The 23,515-nt window shown below is 36.5% G+C and overlaps 1 protein-coding gene across 2 annotated transcripts in view; it reads right to left on the bottom strand.

The window, feature by feature from the left end:
* Positions 1-4,330: 4,330 nt before the first annotated feature.
* The window catches only part of TMEM245 (transmembrane protein 245), an 89,520-nt gene continuing 70,335 nt past the window's right edge, over positions 4,331-23,515 (bottom strand). For both annotated transcript variants that reach the window (XM_059836217.1, XM_059836218.1), the window contains 4 exons: positions 13,223-13,323; positions 11,219-11,393; positions 8,235-8,429; positions 4,331-7,217 (listed from right to left, as the gene is read on the bottom strand). In XM_059836217.1, coding sequence (XP_059692200.1) covers positions 7,172-7,217; positions 8,235-8,429; positions 11,219-11,393; positions 13,223-13,323 — 517 coding nt within the window. In that variant the 3' untranslated portion in view covers positions 4,331-7,171. The remainder of the gene's footprint in view (positions 7,218-8,234; positions 8,430-11,218; positions 11,394-13,222; positions 13,324-23,515) is intronic.

The raw sequence follows: 23,515 nt of genomic DNA, 5'->3' as shown, positions 1-23,515 counted from the left end.
TTACTGCAGGCAGTGTAGTAAGCTGCCAGATGTCAGCTGAACTATAGTTACTGTTCAGGCACATGTCCTTCCTTACCCCGTGAAAAATGTGAAGAAAAAAAGAAAAGTATGGCTTCTCTCAGTGAAATCAGGTTATGCTCAGGGACTGCAGATCCACTGCCACATTTGTACTTCGTCCCCAAACCTTTTATTTCACCATATTAACTGCCACCTTTGTGGCTCACTCCAAAGATCACATCATTCAAATCAAACTCAGTTTTCTTTACATTAACAACATTTTATTTCAAAATATATTAACCATTCTGTGCTTACAAAGGACTGCAGTGTGAATACACTATTAAGTTAAAAGCTTAAACCTGCTACAAAAAACTTTATTAGGAAGAGAACTGGTGCATACAATCAAAATGATTTAAACACCTCCGCAGTCTACACGAGTACTTCTCAATCTTAACTCACACGTTTTGTTCTGCCACAGAGGGACAGGTCATATTTTCAATATTATACATGCAAAACCAGGTACTGTAACAAACCCAATTATGGTAACATTAGTTATGGTAACATAGTTCCATTCTGAAGATGTATCATATGTACATTTATGGACAAAATTTGTGTCAATGGACAACAGAAGTTATTGCTCCAAATCCCCACAGATTCTGGGTAGGAATGCACGCTTTAGAACAACCCGTGCTCTGTAATGCAAAAGTTCTGCTGTTAGGTTTGAGTAGGGTCTAGCCAGTCTTAGGACCCGATGTCAAAAGTTTCTTTGGATTTGGTTTAGTGAAATTTACCAAAGGGAAAAAAAACAACTTCCCTAGTCTTCAGACAGAAACATCAAACACTAGTTAACATATATATATCTCTCTCTCTCTCTAGGTAAACACCTAACTATTAGTATAAAAAGTTGGTTTCCAACCATCAACTGAAGCATAGAAAATTTGTTTTTAAAGGTAACAATCTGAACAAATTGTATGCTTGCAGAATATACCAGTGATGACACTGGAAACTGAAAACATTGATCTACACAGCCAGTAAGTTATAAACAACACAAAAATATTTTTTACTGATACTTCTTGAAAAAGCTTCAGTTTCGGGCTGAGACTGGCAGAAAGGAGGCCAAAAAATTCAGATTTTGTTTTACCAACCTTATGGCCTGGATGGCAGTTCTGAAGCTTAATGAACTTGTGTTCTGTGGCTACTTTTTAGCGATAGCTCTTACATTTAATCTACACCAATACCACGAAAAGTTACTTGTGACTTTAGGTCCTCGTTGGATCATTGTATACAATATTCAAGTGGCAAAAAGTGAGGTTAGGAAAAGAAATCAACATTTTTGCTTTAAAACCATTATGCTGAAAATTCTTCATATATATACATGGATGCTAGAGCATTCACTCTGCCTTTATTAGCTTGCAAATGCATCCTGCTGCAAGCAAATATGCCCCGCTTCTAACTCAAACCTAGCTTTGGTATTGCCACATAGTGCTATATTCAAAGAATAATCTCTGATTCAATGCAACATGAATTAACGTTTGTCCAAGTCTATCCATATGCAGAGCACATCAAGGATGCGTTTACTTGCCAATTAGCAATTGCTTCCTGAATTGGACATACTATTTCAGTATGGACATTCAAAGTAAGCCCTTCAGGTCCTGGAATTGATCCCAAAAGAGGATGAAGCAATACTCTCATATACTAAACCAGATTCAAAACAAAGTACCAGGTGAGGTGTAGAAAAAGTTAAGAGACAGCGGAACTGAAGACGTATTTCCTGACCTGTTAATTTTGGCAGCTCTTTAGTGGATGTGTGCAAATACTTCCAGGAACAGTAACAGGATGGAAGAACAGCTTTTCCCAACTTTGTATTAACTACAATAAAACAGTTCTAGTCACCTTACCAGTACTTGCTTGGCTCTTACCCGATGTTTATCAAGTAAACATTAATTCTAGAAAATGTTGCTTGTTTTCATGATATACAGGCACTATTTTGTTCTTAGATAAAAAGATAGGACAAAATTTCAGTTTAAGTCTGAATTGGACAGACACTGCTCATTTTATATAATGCTGCCTATCAAGATATACATTTACAAACACAATGTAGAATCCCTGAATATGCTTATCACTTCTGGCATTGTTTCTGGTTTCAAACTACCAAGTTCATTTTCCACATTGCAATTTTTTTTTTTTTTTTTAATTTCCAATTTTATCACTGAAGAGCAATTTTGGAGAATTTTACCATAAAGCATTCAGGTCTTTTCCTAAAAGGGACAGATAAACAGTATCAGGTTAAAGTTCAAGCCTCCCTAATGTTTGTTACAGAGTTTTAGGCAATTTTAGTTTTGTAGAAATAGAAGTCAGAAGGGAATTGCCAAAGTATGCTTCAACAAAAAGCATAAGAAATAATAATGAGAAGAAACCCTTTGAAATACAAGCCAAGATAAAAGTTTATAAAGACGATGCATCCATGGATTTAAGAGATGCCAGCTGTCACTCAATGAAGATTATTTAATTGGGAAACCAATTTTCTCTTGTAAAATTGCAAACTTCAAGGCAAACAACTGCATTTCTAGAAGAATCCTACCTCCATTATTAAATATAATAAATACTAACTCCAATCCCAACAGCTTTCAGCACCTTCTGAAGGAAGTTGTAGCTGTTTCCAGAGTTAGCCTCCATAAAGGTGGCACTATCTCCAGTGATGAACTTAAGCCAATATAACATGAACACAATGTTTGAATAAAGGCAATTGCAGGAGCATCTTCTACCACTGATGCAAAGCCATAGAACCTCAGTAGAATAATGGCATTTTCCCATCTTTAGTAAATCAGGTCCATAGGAAAGGCAGCACTCTTTGCAGTATTCTGTCACCAGTACTAGGGATTTGCAGCATAGCAATTTTGCTGCTGCTTTTACTGGGGAACGATTTTATCCAGTTTTGTATTTTCAGGCTTTCTGAAAAACATTAACATTACAGCCATACACCTATTTCAGAAGTTACACTGATACCCACAACATATAATACTGGAGACAGCATCCAATTTTTCCTACACAATGCTTTTTTCTTGTTTTATTTAATTAAACAGATTATGGATTTCCTAATCCAATAACCACTGACAAAACACACATTACTATCTTCCTCCCCGAAGTCTTGAAGAGAAGCCACATAGTCCTTGAAATCAGACAAGCCTAAATGTACCCTAGATGAGCACGAAATACATACTATTGTGCATGGAAATATCTGACTGCTGTCTCCATTATTAGATACATGGGTATCAACTTAATTTCTGAAAAATGTGTATTGTATATATGACTATAGTGTTAAACTTTTTTTTTTTTAAAAAGCAGTCTTTCAAAATAAGTCATTGCTGCTCTCAACTGGTCATGGCACATCTGTGCCGAAAGTCACCATACTGTAGTAAGGCTCGCAAAATGAATGCGTGCCAGATTCTTACCCACTGCGGTTTGTTGCTTCATGTATTCAGTTCAGCCAGTATTTAGGATGACCTGAAGTTAACATGCTGGGCTGTAAACTGGTACCCATTCACTTCTGCTACAGCACAGTAACATTCAGCTAAGGTACAGGAAGGGGAGGAAGGGCTAACTTAGTACAAAAAACAGTTACCAGTAGCCCTTTGGCACTACACTTACTTGGAACAAGCCTGATTTGCTAGAAGAGACTGATAAAAATCAGCACAGTTGTATTTTACAATACTGTGAGACCACATTGTCTTGGTTTACAAGCATTCCCTTCTGAATTCTAAATTGTTTTTGTTCAAGCTGAATACTAAATGTACTAAATACAAGTAAATACCTGCTCCTGGATTGACTGTTTACAGTAAAGCTAAAGACCATTAACTTCTTGCCTATAAGCATTATGAAAAAGATGGTCTCTCCTAAGAAAAGTAGTTTAATGCCACTACAGAAAAGAGTGTGCGAGGAGTTTCCCCCCCGCCTTTTTTTTTTTTCTTTTATGAAACGCACAAACCATCTAAAAGCTTATCCCATGGAGCTGCTGCTTGCTTTTGCAGATGAAGCACTATAACCAGAAACCGGTACGTTACAATGACCAGAAGTCAAAGTGACCAGTTTGATTATTTTCACATTAATGTGACATTGATCTTAAAAGAGGCCGAGTCTTTTCAGAAAAGAGTATGGATTGCTAAATATGCAAGGACAAGTTTTTCTATTTCTACTAGTAATTAGATGCTAAAGCCAAACCCTAAATAATCAAGGTATGCTTTTTTATGAGGTGGTGGTTTGGTTTTTTTTTTTAAACTTGGGAAAATTCAGTGAATATTTCATATTTTAAGAAGGTATTATGGGATGGTTTTTTTTTTTTTTCCCCGGCAGTATACTGTTACTGTACCACCAATTAACCATACAACTGGTTCCTCAATCAGGCATGGCACATAGCATGAGCTCCTTAAGCTACATTTACTGAGAAAGACTGTACTACGGATGGTTCTTCATGGCAAGTCTTAGCTGAATTTGAAACAGGATGCATCAATATGAAGACTGATTTAAAAGCAGTGCAAACTAACAAGACTGTATCAGATACGAATTCCCTATACAAAATGATTTTTCTTCACATTGGGAAAGGAACATTTCAAAATAGCAATATATCTTCTCAGCTGATTTTACTGATTTGCCATATTGAAGATAACAGTGTCTAAAATACCATTTTAATCTTCACAGCAGAGACCCTTCTTCAATCTAAGGAGGTCAGGTGAAGGGGGAGGAAGAAGAGGAAAACTTAAACAAAAGAATGTTTTATAATGACTTCAAAATGACTATGTTGAGTGCCATAGGATTCTGAAAGATTGTGTCAGAAATAACTGGGATAGCAAATGTGGACAACAGAAATGTCTTGACCAGTGAGTAAAGAGGAGCAATGGAAAACTGGAAATACATTGAAGATGCGTATTTCTTGCCAGTAATCTTCTTTAAATGCTGTCTACAAGAAGCTATAATGAGAACACAACATTTCAGTGCAAAATTCTGAACTAAAAAAAGTAATACAAGAAGTTTCCCAAGTACCACGGCAGTTTCATTCAGGCTGGTTAGAATGTTGCTTCGGTACAGCCTCAGCTTCTTTGTCATCCTCCACCCTAGCCAGCAACAACTACAAAAAAAGTGTTTCATTAAATATTTTGTGTGATCCACACAACCAAGGAAATTAAAACACAGGACAGTTGCTTAATTCAAGCAATACATGCTTCCTATTCAGTTAGTTGGAACTGATGTGTAGGTCTTTCAGAATTTAAAATATTAAATGGGATGTTTCTGTGTTACAATGAACTTGAGTCAAACAACTAAATTAAGCCTGAGTCTGTCCTCCAAACACATACCTGCAAGTTTGCAAGTGCAAAATCAGCATGCTTGAAACCCCCCATTTAAGCACAAAATTTTATCAGTAAAATTGCAGCAGCAGCTAATTTCAAGAATCTGAGGAGTAGGCTATTTGTGTCTTAATAGGCAGCCTGTTTATTGCAAACCTATACCAGGACTTTCTTGCTTAGTAAGTATCAAAGTACTTTCCAATCACTTTCTATGGCAATGTAGTTTTAGAAACAATGTAAAAATACATGCAATATCATGAAAATAGGAGCCTTCCAAATCCATCAGCACTTCTGCAACTCAAGTAAAACAAACATCTAAGAGAGCTGTTTGTACACAAACCTTACTCTTATCCCTAGATAAGAACAGATTTTTGTTCCAACAGTTGCATTACTGTCAACAATAAATGCAAGGCATGCCTGTATTTTGTATAACTCATTATCAATCAAACTCTGAAATAAATTCAAGAGAAGTTACTAGAAACTGAAAGGTGGTTCTTTGGTTAAGCATCTGCTACTTTGTACCTAGGGCCTCACTGTATTTGTGGAAAAGCTGTTCAAGAATGAAATTTCTACCAAAAAACTCACTTCCTATTTATAAAAAGGATCCATTTATAAAGATCCATTGTGTCAAAGTATTTCAACAATCAATACAAAAGGCCTTAATTGTCACCAAAACTGCAATTTAAGCAAAATTATGTATGGAAGAAAAGCACTAGAGTAGTTTGATGCTGTGATCTAGGCAACACACTTCAGGAAATCAAGAACTCTGTTTATTATTATGATATATCTTAGTATATAAGGTATATCTTCTTAAGATATTTGGCTAGAGCCTTGCAGGGGAAAAAACACGAAATTAAACTAAAACAAAATCCATGCTCTCTCCCCTTCCTCTTTGGAAATAAACTTAAATTTGTTTGAAAAGTTAAATGAACTCAGCCACAGCATTTGAAAACCAACATTAAACAATTCCCATTCAACTTCTTCCTACTACTGGAAGTAGATGTGACAATCGTACATTACCCCTGCCTGAAAACACTTAAGGCCTTTGATTAAATTTAGTTGACAGGATGACTCCACTGGGATGGCGGGTAAACAGCAAAATACTATTAGATTTCACCGCAAATGAGGGCAAGATTTAAACTATTTAAACAAGTCCTCCTATTTCAGTATGAGGAAAACCTACATTTAACAATTTGCATGTCTACTAATTTCCGGAAGATATTAGAAATACCAGTCTCCAACAACATTAAGTTTCAGTGTGTATAAAAGGATAATAATTAAATGTTATTATAAGTTACAGATGATGGTCAAAGCCTCTAAAGAAATACCTTGAGGAGCAGCAAATAATTACATTCTACTTTCATTTAACAACGAGTGGTTTACATCTTTTTTGCCACCAGATGAACTGAGAATAAATATTTTGGAATTAGCTTTCTGTAAAGCTACTACAATTTAATAACACAAATAACCCAATAAATAAAAGCCAAGTTAATAATTTCAGCAGAGAAGATAATGACTCCAGTGGATATACCTGTCCTCTTAACCATTCTTTTTATGAAGACAGAAGGTCTTCAAGGTCTTCAACAAGGCAGCTGAACTGTGTGTTACTATGCAAAGCCATGGGAAGTAGACATTCTCTCTTGAAGAGGCAAAGTGCACAGTAATGTAAGGCCAGCAGATGTTCTAGAAGTGGTTTCTCCTAAAACCCACGCTATGCTTCCCTGTGAGCTGCCCCTAGGCACAGCTGAAAAGGGACAGAAGGCCATGGCTGTTGTGAACTCAAGACAGAAGACAGCGATGCTCTCATGTTGAACAGGTGCAGCACAGCACCTTCATCACTCTGCAGCCATCTTCATCTCCTCTGGACTCTCTCTGGATGACCTGGGGGGCAGAAGCAGGGGGAAAAAAAGTAAGACTCAAATCTGTTGAGTGATTACAAATATCTGGTTTCCTACAAATGAAAGAGGAAACAAACACACATGCAGATTTTTGCATATACTGTGGGAAGCTCTATCTACAGCGTACACAGGAAGTCTTGGAACATAACTTCTAAAAGTCAGAGAGTACAGACAGGTCCAATTAGTGTTTTTTCTCCTAAGTACCTATATGAAAGATGACAACATTATTCACATGAATGAAGCAAAGGATTATTTCGGACAAGCACAGAATCCTCTTTAAGATAAATGTATAATGAGCTAACCTATGTAATTGAACAAGACAGTAGAGACATTAAAATGGCTACTGTCATTAATAACTTCACAATATGATTTCCAACTCTAATTAAGTAATCAATTAGGAGTTTATTCATACCATTCCTTAACTGTACAGTTTAAAGATACATTTCTATATTCGACGTTTGGTAACTTCAATAAAGAGATTAATCAAGATCATACTTTTAATGGAATAATAACATATAATGTTATCTCGTTTTTTAAATTCAAGTATGATTTTTATATGTATGGTACAGTAACACATAAAAATACAATATTTGTAGGCAGGCCTCTTATTAAGGACAATGAACACTGACTATCAGATATCCATGAATAATAGTTTCACACAGAAAAAAAATACATTGTTCAATGATCTCCTAGCACAACAGCTATATATGAATTATAAAATACAAAGGTATTATCAGTGCATTTTCTGAAAGAGCCTTCTGTAAAAAGCTGAGACACATTAAACAAACATTTCAAGTTTATGAATTCCAGTGAGTATTTTACCATAATTTTTATTTTTGTAATATAGGACAGCTGAATCCTCTCCAAATACTTCAATACACATGTAGGTGTGTATGCACACTCACATATAAAACTCATGCAGACATTCTCTACACCAATGTGTACATACACTGATCCACGTAAAAACAGAATGCATACATGTAAGACATTTATAACTTACCGGTAAATCTGTAATGGCCATGCTGCTTGTGATGGAGTGGGCACTGAATTTGTTGGACTCACCAACATGGCACTATATATGTTGGAAGCAACCACAAGTATACAAAGTAGAATTGGTCCTATGATGGCTCCCTCCAGTCCCAGGTAATATGCTCCACCAGCTACCGCAAGACCTGTCAGGTAAGGATGACCACCTCTGGAATTATGGCAAAAGAACAATAAAATTAAATTAAGAACAACAAACAACAATACTATCAATTATGAAATGCGAATTAATCATAAAGCTTTATTAAGCTTAGAAAACGACACAGCTAGCTATAGATACCCATATTTACCCTATAAACTGCTGTTTGAATGACTGCACAAATATTCCAAGCTGTATTCTGTGCTATATTTGCACAACAGATCAAACATGTTTTATAGCATATAACGCTGGTAATAGCCACAATGGAGTAGCTACTGTGTAGACATCTGCTGAAGAATGTCTGAAGGAGTCAATGGCAAAAACATCTCCATTTTGAAAATGGAAAGATGATTGATTACAAAGAATGTTCATGCTTTATGGTCAAGAAATGTTAAATTTTAAGACAACTAGCAACATGTACTATGAGCATCCCTGAGCAAAGACATTCATTTACACGATGATAGCAACTTGCATTGCATCTTTCAAAGAATAGTTAGCATATATTCTTTAAATAAACAGTCATGTCTTCTCATTTTGTTACAAGACAACCTCCAAGTGAGTATTTTTTATCATTAGCATTTCATGTTTTCAAATGAAAAACAAAATCAATTTTTATGAACATATTAATATTTACTGCAAAGTTGGGGCCAAAGGAACTTTTGATAAAAGCTGTTATGGCAGCAAGTAAGCCATGCCGTTTTTCTTTTCCATGTTTCAGTTCAGATGCACAACATAAATGCTGTTGATAGGATTTACACAAAAGCTGCTCATTATGCTTTATCTTCATAGCTAAAATAATGATCATAATATAGAATTACATGAGAAAAGCTACAGTTGAAACTTAGCACCCAATTTTCAGGAGGTTGCTCTAAATTCTGAGTGTAGTGGAGTGAAAATACCAGCTAGTCAGTTTACAGCTCCTGCAGTTTCTGTCAGGTTTCTACGATGGCCCTGACTTCTACCCAGCTCCCACACTGGTAGTCCTTGCCTGCATCACAACTGCGTGTGGAATGAGACCATGAAACAAGACCTATTACATCATACACACCTCAATCATGTCTCATCTAGATCAAATTTAACCTACTGGTAGGGCCAGATTGTTTTTTGAGGGGACAGACTTGACCTTAGTTTTATGTTTCTCCAACAGTAGACACATGATTCATTTCTAAACCTTAAAAAACTTCAAATAATTTTTTGCAGCATTTGCATCAGTTCAAATGTTCTTCTGGATAGTTTGCTAAATTAAACAACGGATCACCTGATGAAATAGCACTACAGTATAAATTTAATGCATTTGGAAAACCCTGCATAACCTAATTACAAATTTATTTGAAAGAGCTAATCTAATCTGCAAGACAGCATGATGCTTACTGTTCTATTCAATGGGAAGAATACAATTTTACTCCACCATCAGAAAATCTATTCCTGCCACATATATTTTCTGGACAATAAGCAGGGCCTGCATCCCCTACAGTCAAAAAATGTATTCTAATAAGTAGAAGAATTATTGGCAGGTTAAATAGCTACTAGCCTTAAATTTATCCACGATTTATTGTTGGAAAAAACCCGTAATTTGATTATACTTCACCTGTTAGCTTTAATTCATGCAAAATGCCTAGTGCCACAGTCTATGAAAATTATTATTAATACTGTGCATATTATCATTAGGTTCTCTCTGTTCAGTGTAATTATATTTGGTGTACAAAAATATTAATTTCTAACTTAATATAGAACTGAAACACTTAATGTCCTTATTCTACATTAACTCCACTATAATAAAAATCAGCACAAATGGTGAACTAGTACCAGTATGTAACAGTCTGGACCATGAAGTTCTCAATTCAAACCATTTAATAGGATTGTTTCTGATGATCAAGACTGAAGCAGTGACCTAGAGGAGTACAACTTTGTATCTGTCTTGTATGTGGTTGTGAACATGTCCTGCACATACAAAACTTGACAGTTCATATCTTTGCCAGCTCTGTTAAACAGCACTGCTTTATCTTCTAATCTGAATTGCATAAAGGGATTCACTAGATATTTCAGCAGCAGAAAATGTCAGTGGACATTTCAGTTGCATTCCAGATACAACTGCAGACACTGACTTTGTCTCCATAGTTTGGAGGTTGTTTCTCTGTGTACACACTCAAAGCTGAAACCAGGAGACATTTCGAGTCAATAAAGGCAGCCAAACACCTAGCAAGATTTTTCAAGAAATCTGTGCCTACCTCCCACAACAGGAAAACAGCGCTGACTATTGTCTCAGTAGGAGCCTGTCTCCAGTTTTGCAATTTCATTTGTCTCAACACATTTAAAGATCAATCCATAATCAATAGATTTTTACACTGGGGTATGGTGACGCAACACAAAGGCTGGCTTAAAAAAAAAAAATCCTCAAAATTCTCACAATCCATTCTGAAAAATTAAAGTATTTTAGTCCCAACTATCTCATGGATTTCTTGTTTGTTCTGCAGTGTCATCTGGCATGAGGATCTGGCATTAGGTGATGTAGAAGAAAATGCTACACATTTTTAGTCAATGACTGAACTGAAACAGTTGATTTTGCTGACTTTGAGAACGAATTCAAGACCTTTGAAGTGACAAAGTTCACAGAAAAGAAGCCTGGGAAAGTAAAGGCACTTAGGCCAATAAGACTTCTTACTCTGAGGTGGTATCACTACACCTATTCCTGTTTGAAGATACTGTTCTGCATCCTTCAGAAAAGTAAGTTTAATTAAAGGCGTTGACGATCGTTACGCACTTTTACAATACTAACTTTAAAAAGTCTTCAATGTACTTACCCTGATATATCGGAATAAATTGCTGTATCTACAAAATAGGTTGGCAAGAGGTGAAAAACCAAGAGCAAAATGGCTTTGCATCCCTGTCCTTGCACAAGCCACAAATCTAGGACTGCAGGGATGGCTGCCCAGTAGGTCCCCAGAAATGGCACTGCTCCAAGGATTGCTGCTAATGCTAGAGGCACACAGAAGCAGAGGTGAGAAAAAGACCAGAGAAACATATTTCACAAATATATTTACAGTTAAATTTTGACACTTTTGCCCCACCAGTAGTCCCACTTCCATCAGCTGTTCTAAATAAGACACTGAAGAAGTGCCACATAAGGCTCTTGGTGTTTTATAGCTGTGGTTTAGGAAAAAAAGAAAATTACGCTATTCCCCGTACAGAAAAATTTCACCAACTGTCAGTCATAAGGAGTTACTTCCAAAAGTACGGGCACCAATTCAGAAAAATTTAGTTATACCAATCATGCACATTTCAAATTTTTACATAACTACAAATTAGCAACTGTGTGTAAGAAAGTATACAAGCAGAAGTCTCATTGTAACTTACCGCATCTCCTGCGGTCCACAATTATAATGTAGGTAGTACTGTGAGAAACCAGGCAAATATAAAATCCATGACTTACGTATTTCTGTATGCACACGTGTACACACAGGCATACACCCTTCTGATTATACAAATACCCGCTGTAATCTAAAAAGATTGAGTACTGCTGTCATTCTAATTTAACGCATCAGGAATTAACATAATACAAAAAATAATTAAGTTTTCTTTCTCTTTTTTGGTCTCATTAACCAGAAAGCAAAAACTTTCAAGATTCTGCATGTAGCTGAAAGAAAAAGAATGATTGTCTTCTAAGCAGGTCTAATGACAACCGATGCCTTTAAGGTAGTTGCACGTTATAATACAGCCATTTACTATTATATTGGGTTTTGTTGCTTTATATCTTCCCCTTTTGTCCCCTCGTACATGAAGGTACGTTATTATTATTATTATTATTTTTAGGTGAAGAGAGGCAAAAGAGTAACAGGGGAGAAGATTCCATTCCAAAGCTAAGACTAAAGAATAACACAAAACCAGAGGCTGGTAATACAGTCAGGCAACAGTACTGAGAATAAGAAGCAGGCCTCTATCGTGCATTTTCCTGATACCACATCTTCTGGCATTTAGGCATCTTGAAAAATCAGTACCTGTCAACTATGGAAGAAACAAAAAGCCAAGGCAGGCAGAATGAAGTTAAAACCTGGAAAGAACTTGGACTGAATAGAAGGGAGAAAGAATTACATCCAGCAACAGAAACAGAAAGGAGAAGTAAAATAGTTGGCAGGGCATGTATTGTGAAAACAAAAAGGCAAGGCACAGAGGTAAGATAGCATTCAGCGACTTCTCTCCACCCTACCCATGGCCATCCTGAAACACCCCCGGAATAAGTTTTCAACAGTGCTACATACATTCAGTTGGAACTGAAGATTTTGAAAATAAGAGCTATGAAAAGCTGTACAGTCTTCATAGAATAATTAGATCTCTGGTAGTTTAAATTAAACTTGGAAGAATCAATCAATGCTAAGAAGTTCTTTGGAACCACAATGCATATCACAAAAGTATTAAACTTATCATAGAATTTCATAGTGGGGTTTGAACAATAAACAGGAAATAAAAATGAGGTTACATATTGAACAGGGAATAAAGAAAAAAATTCTGAATAGCTAGCTGCTCATTAAGTTCATACCATATACTGAGTTCACCAATAGACTCAGGTGTTATGATAAAAAAGTAGCCAATCCTGTAATTAGAAACTGTCTTAAGACATTTGCACAAATCAACCATATTAAGGTTGCCTATGCAACTCTAATTCTGATACTTGCCAGCCTCTCATGTAATGTTCTCTAAAAATAACTTCAAGACTAATCTTATCACCAACATTTAATCCTACTGATCTTGTACAATAAATAATTATGTAACATTATCTATAAATAGATTATAATTGTTCAAATTCTTACCAGATGGTATGAAGACTATGTTAATCCCAAATATAGTGTGAGTCAGCCAAGTGTAGAGTCCATAGAACCCAGCCATTTTGAGGGAAGCATCAAATACACCTCTAAAACAATCAAAGAAACTCTGTTAAATCTTACTAGCAATAGGATTCTGGGAACTATACAGATATACACAAGCTGCTTTGAAAAACTGCAAAGATAATAGTGCCACAAATAACAGAACTCAAAACGTAACACTGAACCCTTTATGCATTTGTTTCCTATGAAAAGAATAAGCATCCATCACATCTGTCATTTCAGGTATTCAGACACAAAAACCCCCGACTATTCTTTACTATGCAATAGGCTCCTTCAAAGAAACTGCTCAAGCATCAGACCACATCCTCTATCAAAAATAACCTTTTATCTATGAGAAGCAGTACCATTCTACATCCTAACTATTTTTTCTTTGCCCTTTTGCACTTATACCTGCTCATTCGGTTTTTTTATCTGGTTACATTTCTGTACCTGCTCATTCTCACTGGATTAAAAACACTGGTCTGTGAAGTAAAATAGGCTGCTTGAACTCTTACTTTCCTACATACTTACAGGGCTTTCCAGATGAAAATAACTGAGCACCTCACAGTCATTACTAGATTTTAGTGTCAGAATCTTTCTATTCCTAGCTTTTAGGTTGCTTACTGGGTGACATTACTAAAAACCAAATAGAAACTCTGGTAACCTAATTCAATCCTGCTGAATCTACATCCAACATGCTGGCTACAAAACAAAGTTCTCCTCTGTTGTGACCACAGCTTCACGAGACAGCAAACAGGCAGCTAAGTGCTGTATCATTTTCACAGCACCAGCGTACTTACACATGCGGAGTATCCTATAACTGAACTGAAAACCAGTGCCTTAGGACTACAATCACAAAAATTATACTCTAAAACTGATATATCTCACCATTGTATTATCCCAGTTTTTCACCCTTATTTGAGAAAGGCATGAAGTTTCCTGAAATCACTATTTTATCTTGGACCTAAGTAACCAACTATCCCTGAGTTGTTCTCCTCAGAACAGTCCTAACAGTTACATCATTGCAGAAGTGGCGGCACACACTCCCTCTTAGCAAAGATAAATGCAAAGTTTGCTGATGTTAACTTCCCATTTCACATTTCACGTTTTTAGTCACACTGCTTGTGTCTTGGCAGTTTTGGGAACTCTGGCAGGAGGGCAGAGAGGACAGGAAAACGTGCAACAGAAATCATGGGGCCAGAAGACTAGTGGAAAGGTTTTCATTGCACTTCGAAGAGGAACACAGTCTGCTCAGAAAATAGCCCTTTCTGGAACTAAAGCCTCTAAGAGCACAGTTTCTTTCCTCTGCTGAGTCAATAAAGCCTTCTAGAAAAAACGCCTTCTCTGCTATTAAACTACTAGGTGGAATATTCTTCTGAACTACCAGCAAGAATTCCAAGACTCCCAGTTTTTGCTTCTTTGGGCGCCATCTTCATTATTATTTCCATGGGCCATTTGCATATTTTTGCCCTCCTTTCCCACCTAAAGGCACGCATAGATTCCCAAATGACTGCTAAATCAAAATTATCTTATTTAAAATTTACCCACTGGAAGTTATGAATGCATAATAAACCTAACGGATGAATAATGTTGTTCAAAATGTGAGATTCTCTTAACAGATTATCTAGGAACAGCTGTTGTCAGCCATTTTGCCCCCAAAAAGAGGGAAAGGGAAAATATGGGAAATAGCAAGCTTTAAAGAATAACCTGAAAAAACAAATCCAACCTTTGACAGACAAATATGTGGTGAGTGAAGAAGAGGAAGGAATATTTACAAATATGTGGTGGCCTCAATGAATAGAGCTACTTTGCAGTTTAGATACGCTTCTATAATAGTACAATGGCAAATCACAGACCAAAATACATATAATCTACAGATTTTGAAGAGTGAAATATGCAGCTGTATTTTAGTTGTAAGAAAAGTAAGCTTCTGACGTAAAAAAATTTGGCAAGGAGAAGACCCCAAAAACCAAAGCCACAGTAAGAATGCTAAATGTGAATTTGCATTAAAAACTGAAGATGTTTTCGTACTTCTGCTACTCAAATGTCTTCGTTTTCTGCATTTTCTGTAACATTTGATTAACGTCTGCTTTTTCTGAGGATATCTAAGGGGCATAATATTTTTGTAACAAGAACCTGTTTATTAATTGAAACTGATTCTGTCAACCATCAAGTATAAACATCATATAAAAAGGGGGGGGAAATAATCAAACTATCAACATTTTATTTAAGGATACCTTACAAAAACAGAGGGCTAAATACCACTTTAATCCATATGTGCAAGTTATCTGTGGTTGGATTTTAAGAATTTAGAACATGAACAATTACAACAGGGTCTTTGGCAATGGAAGTCTCCAGGCAGCTGGAGAGGTGAAGTGCTATCTGTACTGCAATGATCATGAGGGTGCAACAAAAAAACCCCATTACTTCTGATTGAACTAAAGATACATTTGTTCCCACTAAACCCTTACGCTTTTGTCAAGCCAAGTTCCTCAGCCTTGTTGGTCTCTTAAATCTTAGACCTGTTCCATAGAAATCCCTTTGCACTATTAAGAAGGTATCTCACGATTTCTGAAACTCTTCATTGGTGACACTAAGTTTTCAACTTTTTTTAATGCAATTTGCTAGGTCCTTCCAAAACAAAACCAAAAAAAAACCCCCAACATATCCAGTACAATTTGTTAGAAGGAAGCATTAAATCTAAATATTTAATAGCTTCTATGAGAACCCAGATTTCAATATGCTATAATTAAATCTTCAAGTAAATCTTTTTCCTATCAATCAAACAGGAACTGTGGCACAAATACATCTCAGTTGTCAAAAATATTTACTGTCCTTGAAGTATGCCCTTATTTTTCCCACAAAGATGTTTTCCATACTGCAGTAAAATTAACAAGGTCTTAACAACTTCTGTAAGTATGCCCCAAAACTACATTTCAGTGTACAGGAGGCAAGGCAGGCCTCTGGCTCGAGGCAGGTATCTGAAGTATCAACTTCACTTGAAATTAAAATATCCATCTAGAATTGCAGGAAAGACTTACTTTTTAAACAAGCAATCATTTTAGATTTTCCCACGGAGACTACAAATGAAAGGAAGACAGTCTGACTATGGTAACTAAAAGAAAGACAACGAACTAGAAAAATTATTCCAACAGCCAGAATTAACTGCTGTGAATTTAACTATGCTCGGGAGTAACTGCAAAACTGTTTCTCATTCATAACAAAGCATCCAAAACTGCCATTCTAATTTACGCAGTTTTCACATTTCAGTTCAGACAAATTTTATCCTCAGATTAATTTTTTTCAAATTTCGATTCAAGTTCTGTCATGTATTTTGCTGATATAGTCATGCAGCTTTTACATTGTTAAGTCCATTACTCATTACAGATGCACTAGTAGAATAACAAAAGTTAATCATGGACCAACAGGTATGATGTCATTCTGCAAGTTGATACATAATTTATTTCAATAGCAAAATTGCATATACCTCTGAAAGACTGTAGAACAGTACAGCATCTCTCTAGCTCCTTGCACCTAGCACACAAAACTAGTAAGCTGAAAGGAGAAGGCATAACACAGTGCTGAGAAGCTGTGAGGTGCCAGTGGTCAAGCATGAAGTGAGAGGAGGCTATTCCTAATTTCATTCTCCTCCTCTCCTTCACCTTTCTTTGTGTCTGCCTCAACTAGTCAGAAAAAAGCACAGAGGATCCTGCTTTGTGGTGAGTGTGGCCCAGGAGAACTCTAAAGTCTCTGAAGACTCATGTTTGTTACTTCTGTCAGAAAAACTAAGAATCATATCTTAAAGTTTCTAGAAATTCATATCCATTTAACTTCATGGTTAAGGCAGCTAAAAAAATAATGCTGAAAACACTAACCAGACTCTTCATCGACAGTATGCTTCAGCTACTCTGCATCTGTGATACGAGCTCTTAAAGATGATGTGGTATGCTAGTGCAAACGCTGAATGAATTTATTACCATCTGTAAAATGCAGACCTTCCTGGTGGAATTACGACAGTAAATTAATTTCATCTCTTAATACGTTATTAGCATACGTACAGCTTCCTTTTACATACAAGAGTAATTGTATGTTGCAGAAATCAGAAAACCCAATTGCTGCTCATGTCTCACTTTGGCACTGTATCTGGATGAACCACTTTACCTGCAAGAGCTGTCATCTGCAAATGTGTAATTTATGAGCACTTCATGGCAATTTGGTGTAAGGCATACTTAGACATACATATTTCATTTTACTGAGCTTTGAAAAGCATGTAAAATTAAAAAAAAAATTAAAAAAATCCGAGGACATGGGTCATACTTCACATTATTCAGATTAAAAATGAAGAAACTTCTGTCAAACTGTCAGATGTTTCTGCATAGCTGGCCTAAATATTTTTTGTTGAAGTTCCTTCACTGAAAAGCTGGGGAATTTGCTTGTAGATTTTACAAGGGAAAGTGCCATTTTTAATTTTATGGGTTTTGTGCGTTTTAGTAATTTTTTTGCTCTTTTACCAATTTGCCATAAAAAGTCTACAGCTTCCCCTTTGCTTCTACTGAAGTTTACATTAAATCTATGTCTCCCTGAATTCAGGTTCACTTCACAGAGCCTGCAGGTAAGGTTTGTTCACTCTTAGTGACACAGTGAAGTTTCAAAAATTTCAACCTAACGCTGCAACAACCCCAGTTCAAAGGAAAGAGGTGAAAGTGAAGACCTGGGATGGATGCAGAACATACCTCAAGCTTCAACTCAGAGCATTCATTTTTTGACCAGAGCTAATTTGATTTTCTAGATCTCTCTGTTCCCAGAGCACTGGAGGAAAGAAGATCATATAGGCTGAAATGATGAGAGTCGGAGTTTCCAGAAAGATTAGAGTAAGCATATAATAAGTTCACAAGAGAGGTTTACTGGTTACTATACTAAATTTATAATGAAGGCATACTGACCCTGGCCACTGAATGGGCATAAGAGTAAAAACTAGACAAAAGTGACATTTTGTCTTTGAAAAAGTTTGCAAGAATTAGCATTTCCCTAAATACCTTACAAAACACTTTACAAGCCATACAGTGGTTTATAATCCAATTAAAATGCAAGTTTGAATAACAGGAACACACTAAGCCAAAAATACTACTAGAAGAAGACAATTTCACTCTTTCATCATCTTCTTTACACCATGTTTGGTGTTTGGTATTTTCCCATATTCTCTAAGTAGACATTTAGTAGACAAGGATTGTACTGTATCTTTGTTGTAAAATCTTCCTGTATGCAGAGATGACTAATTAAAAATGATGCTTTAAGAAACTCCAGCTACTCAATTTCTTTTGAGAATACAACTTTTACATCTTAAAAGTAGAGGGTTCAAGGTATAAAAGCAAATGCAATGCATTCCAAACTTCACAGCACAGTTCCACAATTTATTTCAAATCAGGTTAACTCAGCACTGCCACAAGAAAAGAGCCTTCCCATTCCCCTGTTCTCAGGCATTCATTCCTGCCCCAGACCACCCTTCCTCTGTCTACTTGCCAGCACAGTCTCTTATGTGCCACAACGGTTTTGGCAATTAATTCAGCTTCTAATTATTTTTTGCTGTGTTAGTTTTAACTAACTAGCTCAGCTCTCTACTCCCCATCCAACTCATAGAGCAGTGGCATAAATAGCTGCATTCACACCAGGAAAGAAGCCAGCACACTCATGGCTGGAGGGCAGGAACTCTTCTTTACACAATGGTGCTGTCTTATCCCAGCTGAAACTAACAGCTGCTGTCACCATAACTTCAAACCCAAGTAACTCATTTTCTTCCTTCAGACACCACCAAGATCCATTGCAAAAGACAAGCTACCAGTGACAATCAAAGGACAGCTATTATCTTAAAAAGGACCGAAGTATTCTTCTTCTACAATGATCCCCCAAATTTCAAGTGATCACCGGGAGAACACTGAAGAATGAAATGACTCAAAGTCGTCCTTTTGCAAAAAAACTCTTAAGCTGTTCTTTAACTCTCTTCAAGGGTTCTGTTCTTTTAGGAATAAAAAGAGCCTTATTATTTTTCAGTTTCAAATTACACATGAAAATAAGCAAAGAGGACTAAGATATATTCCAGCTATGAAAAAAGCAGAAGTGGCAGTAAGTGTTTCTCGACAGACTAAGATCATCTCAGGAGGGATATAAATATGCAAATGCATTTCAGAGACGACTCCATGACAAGATTTCAACAGCTTTGCTGTTGAAATTAATTTCTCTTTAGGAATGATACAGCTGAACTAAGAGAGATAACAGCTCCTACATATGAAGGCTAGTAATGACACTAATCAGATAAAATGATACAGTCTTGAACAAAGCATAGGTCCTTGAGATGGTGTAACTAATGCAAATATTACACCTCTCAAGGCAGGACAGGGCTTCAGTGACTGTATCGAAACTTCAGACTTTTAAACAGTGGCAACTAGTCCGAAGGACACAGCAGCAAACGAACTTTCTTCTCTAGCAGAGAAACATCTACATTCTCTGAAAGGGAACAATTAACATGTAGTCCGACCTGCAAGAAATTCTACATCTGATTATTTCTTCACAATGCTTTCAATATTCATAATATTCATAATTATTTTAAATTACTATTTTGGCCCATTTTAGTCACATATACCACATAAACTTAAAATTATTCTTAGAAGCACATTTGAAAGCATTAGTTATTTCTGGATCAACTATTTTTAACATTTCCAGACCTTTATCATGAGCAGACCATGATACTTGCTCAGTGCAACACCTAACTATTCTTAAAATGGATCTTGGAACACAACATATAAAAAGCCAAACTAGTTCAGACCAAAGGTCTGTCTAGCCACCATCCCATCTCCAGTAGAGACCAAAAGCAGGTGCTAAGGGAACAAAAGAAATAGGACAAACATATTTAACAATCCCCCTGAATATTTTCCAGCCCCTACTCCCACCTCAAGAGGTATCATGAACCTGATGCAGGCTGTCTATTTAGTAATCCTCAGTTAATATCTATTCTTAGCCCTGTCCAATCCTGCAAGCTGCTGCAACTCCAACATTCTTTGGCAAGACCTTCCCCATGTCTACTGCCCGTTGCATGAATCAACACACTTTTCTTTATTTTTGAAACTGCCTGCTTGCTTTTTGATGATCCCAAGATTTTATGTTGGAAGAGATCATGAGCAGCCCAACCCCCGTCATCCTTTTCACACTGGTTCTGATTTTGCAAACGTCAATTGTGTAAATTCCTTTTTCTGGGCTGAAGAGCCCTAACCAGCTCAGTCATTCCTCGTACAGAAAATGATGCATGCCTTCATTCCTCTAATCAGTCTTGTTGCCCTTCTAGCTTTCCGAGATGCAGCAACAAGAATGACACACAGTAATTCAGGGTATAGGCAAACCATAGATTCATACAATGGGAATATTATTCTGTGTTTCTGTTGTCTACATCTGTTGTAACAAATCTTAATGTTTGATATGCCTGGCAGATGTCTTTAAGTGTTACCCAGCACTGAGCTAGGATGTTTTTCTGAAAATATAGCTCCCAAGCGCAGCACAAAGGCCATCAGTTTATGTGTGAAGTTAGGACTGGTTTTCACCCACATGCATCACTTTCATCTACACTACATTTCATTACTCATATTATTCCCCAGACACTGCTGTCTCCTAACTGAGTTTGTCTACAATCCTGCTGCAATTCCATGATCAGTCCTCATTCTTACTAGCTCAAATAGTTTTGCAGGATCAGTAAGGTGTCCCTCTCTACTTCTTTCCCAGGACAATTACGAATAGATGGGATAGTAGAGGTCCCTACCTCAACACCATCATTTACTCCTGCCTTCTGTTTCTTATCTTTTTAACTGACTATTTACCTATGCAGAAACCTTATCTATTATCTCATCACTACTTAATTTCCTTGAAAGCCTTTGGAAAGAGATGCCGTATAAAGCCTTTATGAAACTTCAGTAGAACACAGCAGCCAGATCAACTTATTAATGGCCTGCCTTGCTGACCACTTCAAAAAACATGAAGAGTAAGGCAGAAATTCTCTCTGTGAAAACTCCATTGATTCTTTGCAACTAAATCATATTCAGCAGGTGCTGGTATGTCCTTAACTTTAGTTCCTACCAAGCTGCAGAGTACTGATGTCCAATTTACATGTCTGTACTTCCTGGGTTCCCTGGAACATTTTTTTTTTTTAATTTTGCCCTTAAGTTTTCTTTGGTGAGTTAGTATCATCCGCTCTCAGCAATTTGCTATTGCTCATTCTGTCTTTTTCTTCAACCTCTTCTACAGTCACTGTAGTTTCTCAGAGATTCTGCTGCAGCTCACCCACAAGAAGGGTTTTTACAATGTGACTCCCTGCACTTACCTTCAGAGCAATGAACAACACAGCATCAATTTACCTGCCCCCTGCAAAAGCCTGCAGCAGCCTTGTTGTTGTTGCTGAGCACTCCTTGTCATCCCTCAACCCCCCGAGTGCTTCTTGCTCCTGATGAATATGAAAAATGGTATTTTGGTTTAATAGCATTTTGTGGAGCTTTGAGCAAATGAATCAAACTCCTCCCACCCACCACCACCTTTAGACCTACTTCTATCTGCTATAGTTTATGAATCTTCTGTTTTCTTCATTTAGCTAAAACTTCGGCTTTTTAAAGGATAGTTTCTCATTTCCTGTGGCCTTTGTTACTTTGCTGTTCAGCTACACAGTCAGTCTTCCCCTTAACCTTACTCAAACCTTTCTTACCCATTAGCACGCCCTGGCACTGTATATTGAACATTTATTATTCTCCACACCACTTCTAAGGATGTAATTCTTTTAGATCCCCATTTTAGCTTGAAAAGTTCATGAATGAGAGCAACAGCTAGCTGGACTCAATAAAGCTCAAAATCCAGTGCAGTCTTATATTAAGAAACTCCCAGTCTGTTCAGATTATTGCTATTACAAAATTATGAATCACAAGCATAGAGAAGAGGGTAGTTTGATTGCTTATGCTGGTGGAGAGAATAAATAATGGATTGACCTTATAATTTGACCTAATACGACAAAAAAGCAAAAAGTTAAAGCTGTGATGTTAAATCTTTGAAGTGTCAGGAAATCCTGAAGTTTTACATCAGCCTTCATGCTGTCTTCTTACATTACAATAAATCTGTATTTTATATAGCAGAAATCTCACCAAGGTTATAACAACATACACTGCAACCTTAAATAAACATAAAGAATTGTTAGGTATGCAAGCATAGAATCCTGCAATATGTTATACTACAAATAATTCTCATAGTATCCCTTTATTCTTAGAAATGCCTGATAGAAGGTCTCTTCCCTATGGGTTTAATAATTCTTTCAGCAACCTTATCTTTCCATCCCTCCAATTAGCTACTAGGCCTGCCTTAGAAGCAAAGAGAAAAACTAACTGGCTGAGCTGAATTCCAGATGCAAGCAAGAATCACTGTTTTTACTGATACAGTCTTTGTCGCATACCAACTAAACTTTCATTCAAATAAAGATTGTAAGTTCTGACATACAAATAACTGTTTAAAAAAGTTGGTGTTGTAGAAAAAGCAGTGTATATACATAATTGCATAAGCACAATATGTAATAAGACTAGTATCTAAGATGCAATGTAGTTATTCTTAAAGATTGCGTGCAAATCTGCTTATGTGTTTAAACGTGCACGCGCACACACACACAATAACCGACATCCTCTGCGTGTTTACAGATACCTTCAGTCTTAAACAAACTGACAGTCACAGAATTACAAACTACAAAAATGCACTAAGAGAAACTGCTGTTCGAACAGACAGAATGTGCCATCTGGAATATGAAAGAAGCAAATGGCAGAATATTGGCACTGCCTGATATAAAACAAGGAAGCCCTCAACAGCCCATCCATGTGTTTGAAATACATTATACCAGTCTGCATGGCATAGAGAACAGAACTCTTTGTTTCAGCATCATTATGCACTTACGAAGTCTCATGAATTAGGGGTAATAAACTGTAAAGTGCCTACAGACTTTGTGACGTGCTTGACCCAAATTATGTGTATACAATAATGAACATTTTTTCATAGTTTCTGGTAAATTTGGAAAAAGAGTAAAGATTAAGCATGAGTAAATCTATTATTTTCTGAAATTTCCTTGAATTATTCTTTGGATAACTTTTTAAAATCGTGTGCACATACAGCAATATACAGACAGCTGTGTTTAACGAGAACAAGTATTTTTGATATAAAATAAAAAGGAAATAC

This window comes from Gavia stellata, chromosome 3, assembly GCF_030936135.1.
Source record: "Gavia stellata isolate bGavSte3 chromosome 3, bGavSte3.hap2, whole genome shotgun sequence".
Lineage (NCBI taxonomy): Eukaryota > Metazoa > Chordata > Aves > Gaviiformes > Gaviidae > Gavia > Gavia stellata.
This window is presented reverse-complemented; position numbering and strand designations above follow the sequence as displayed.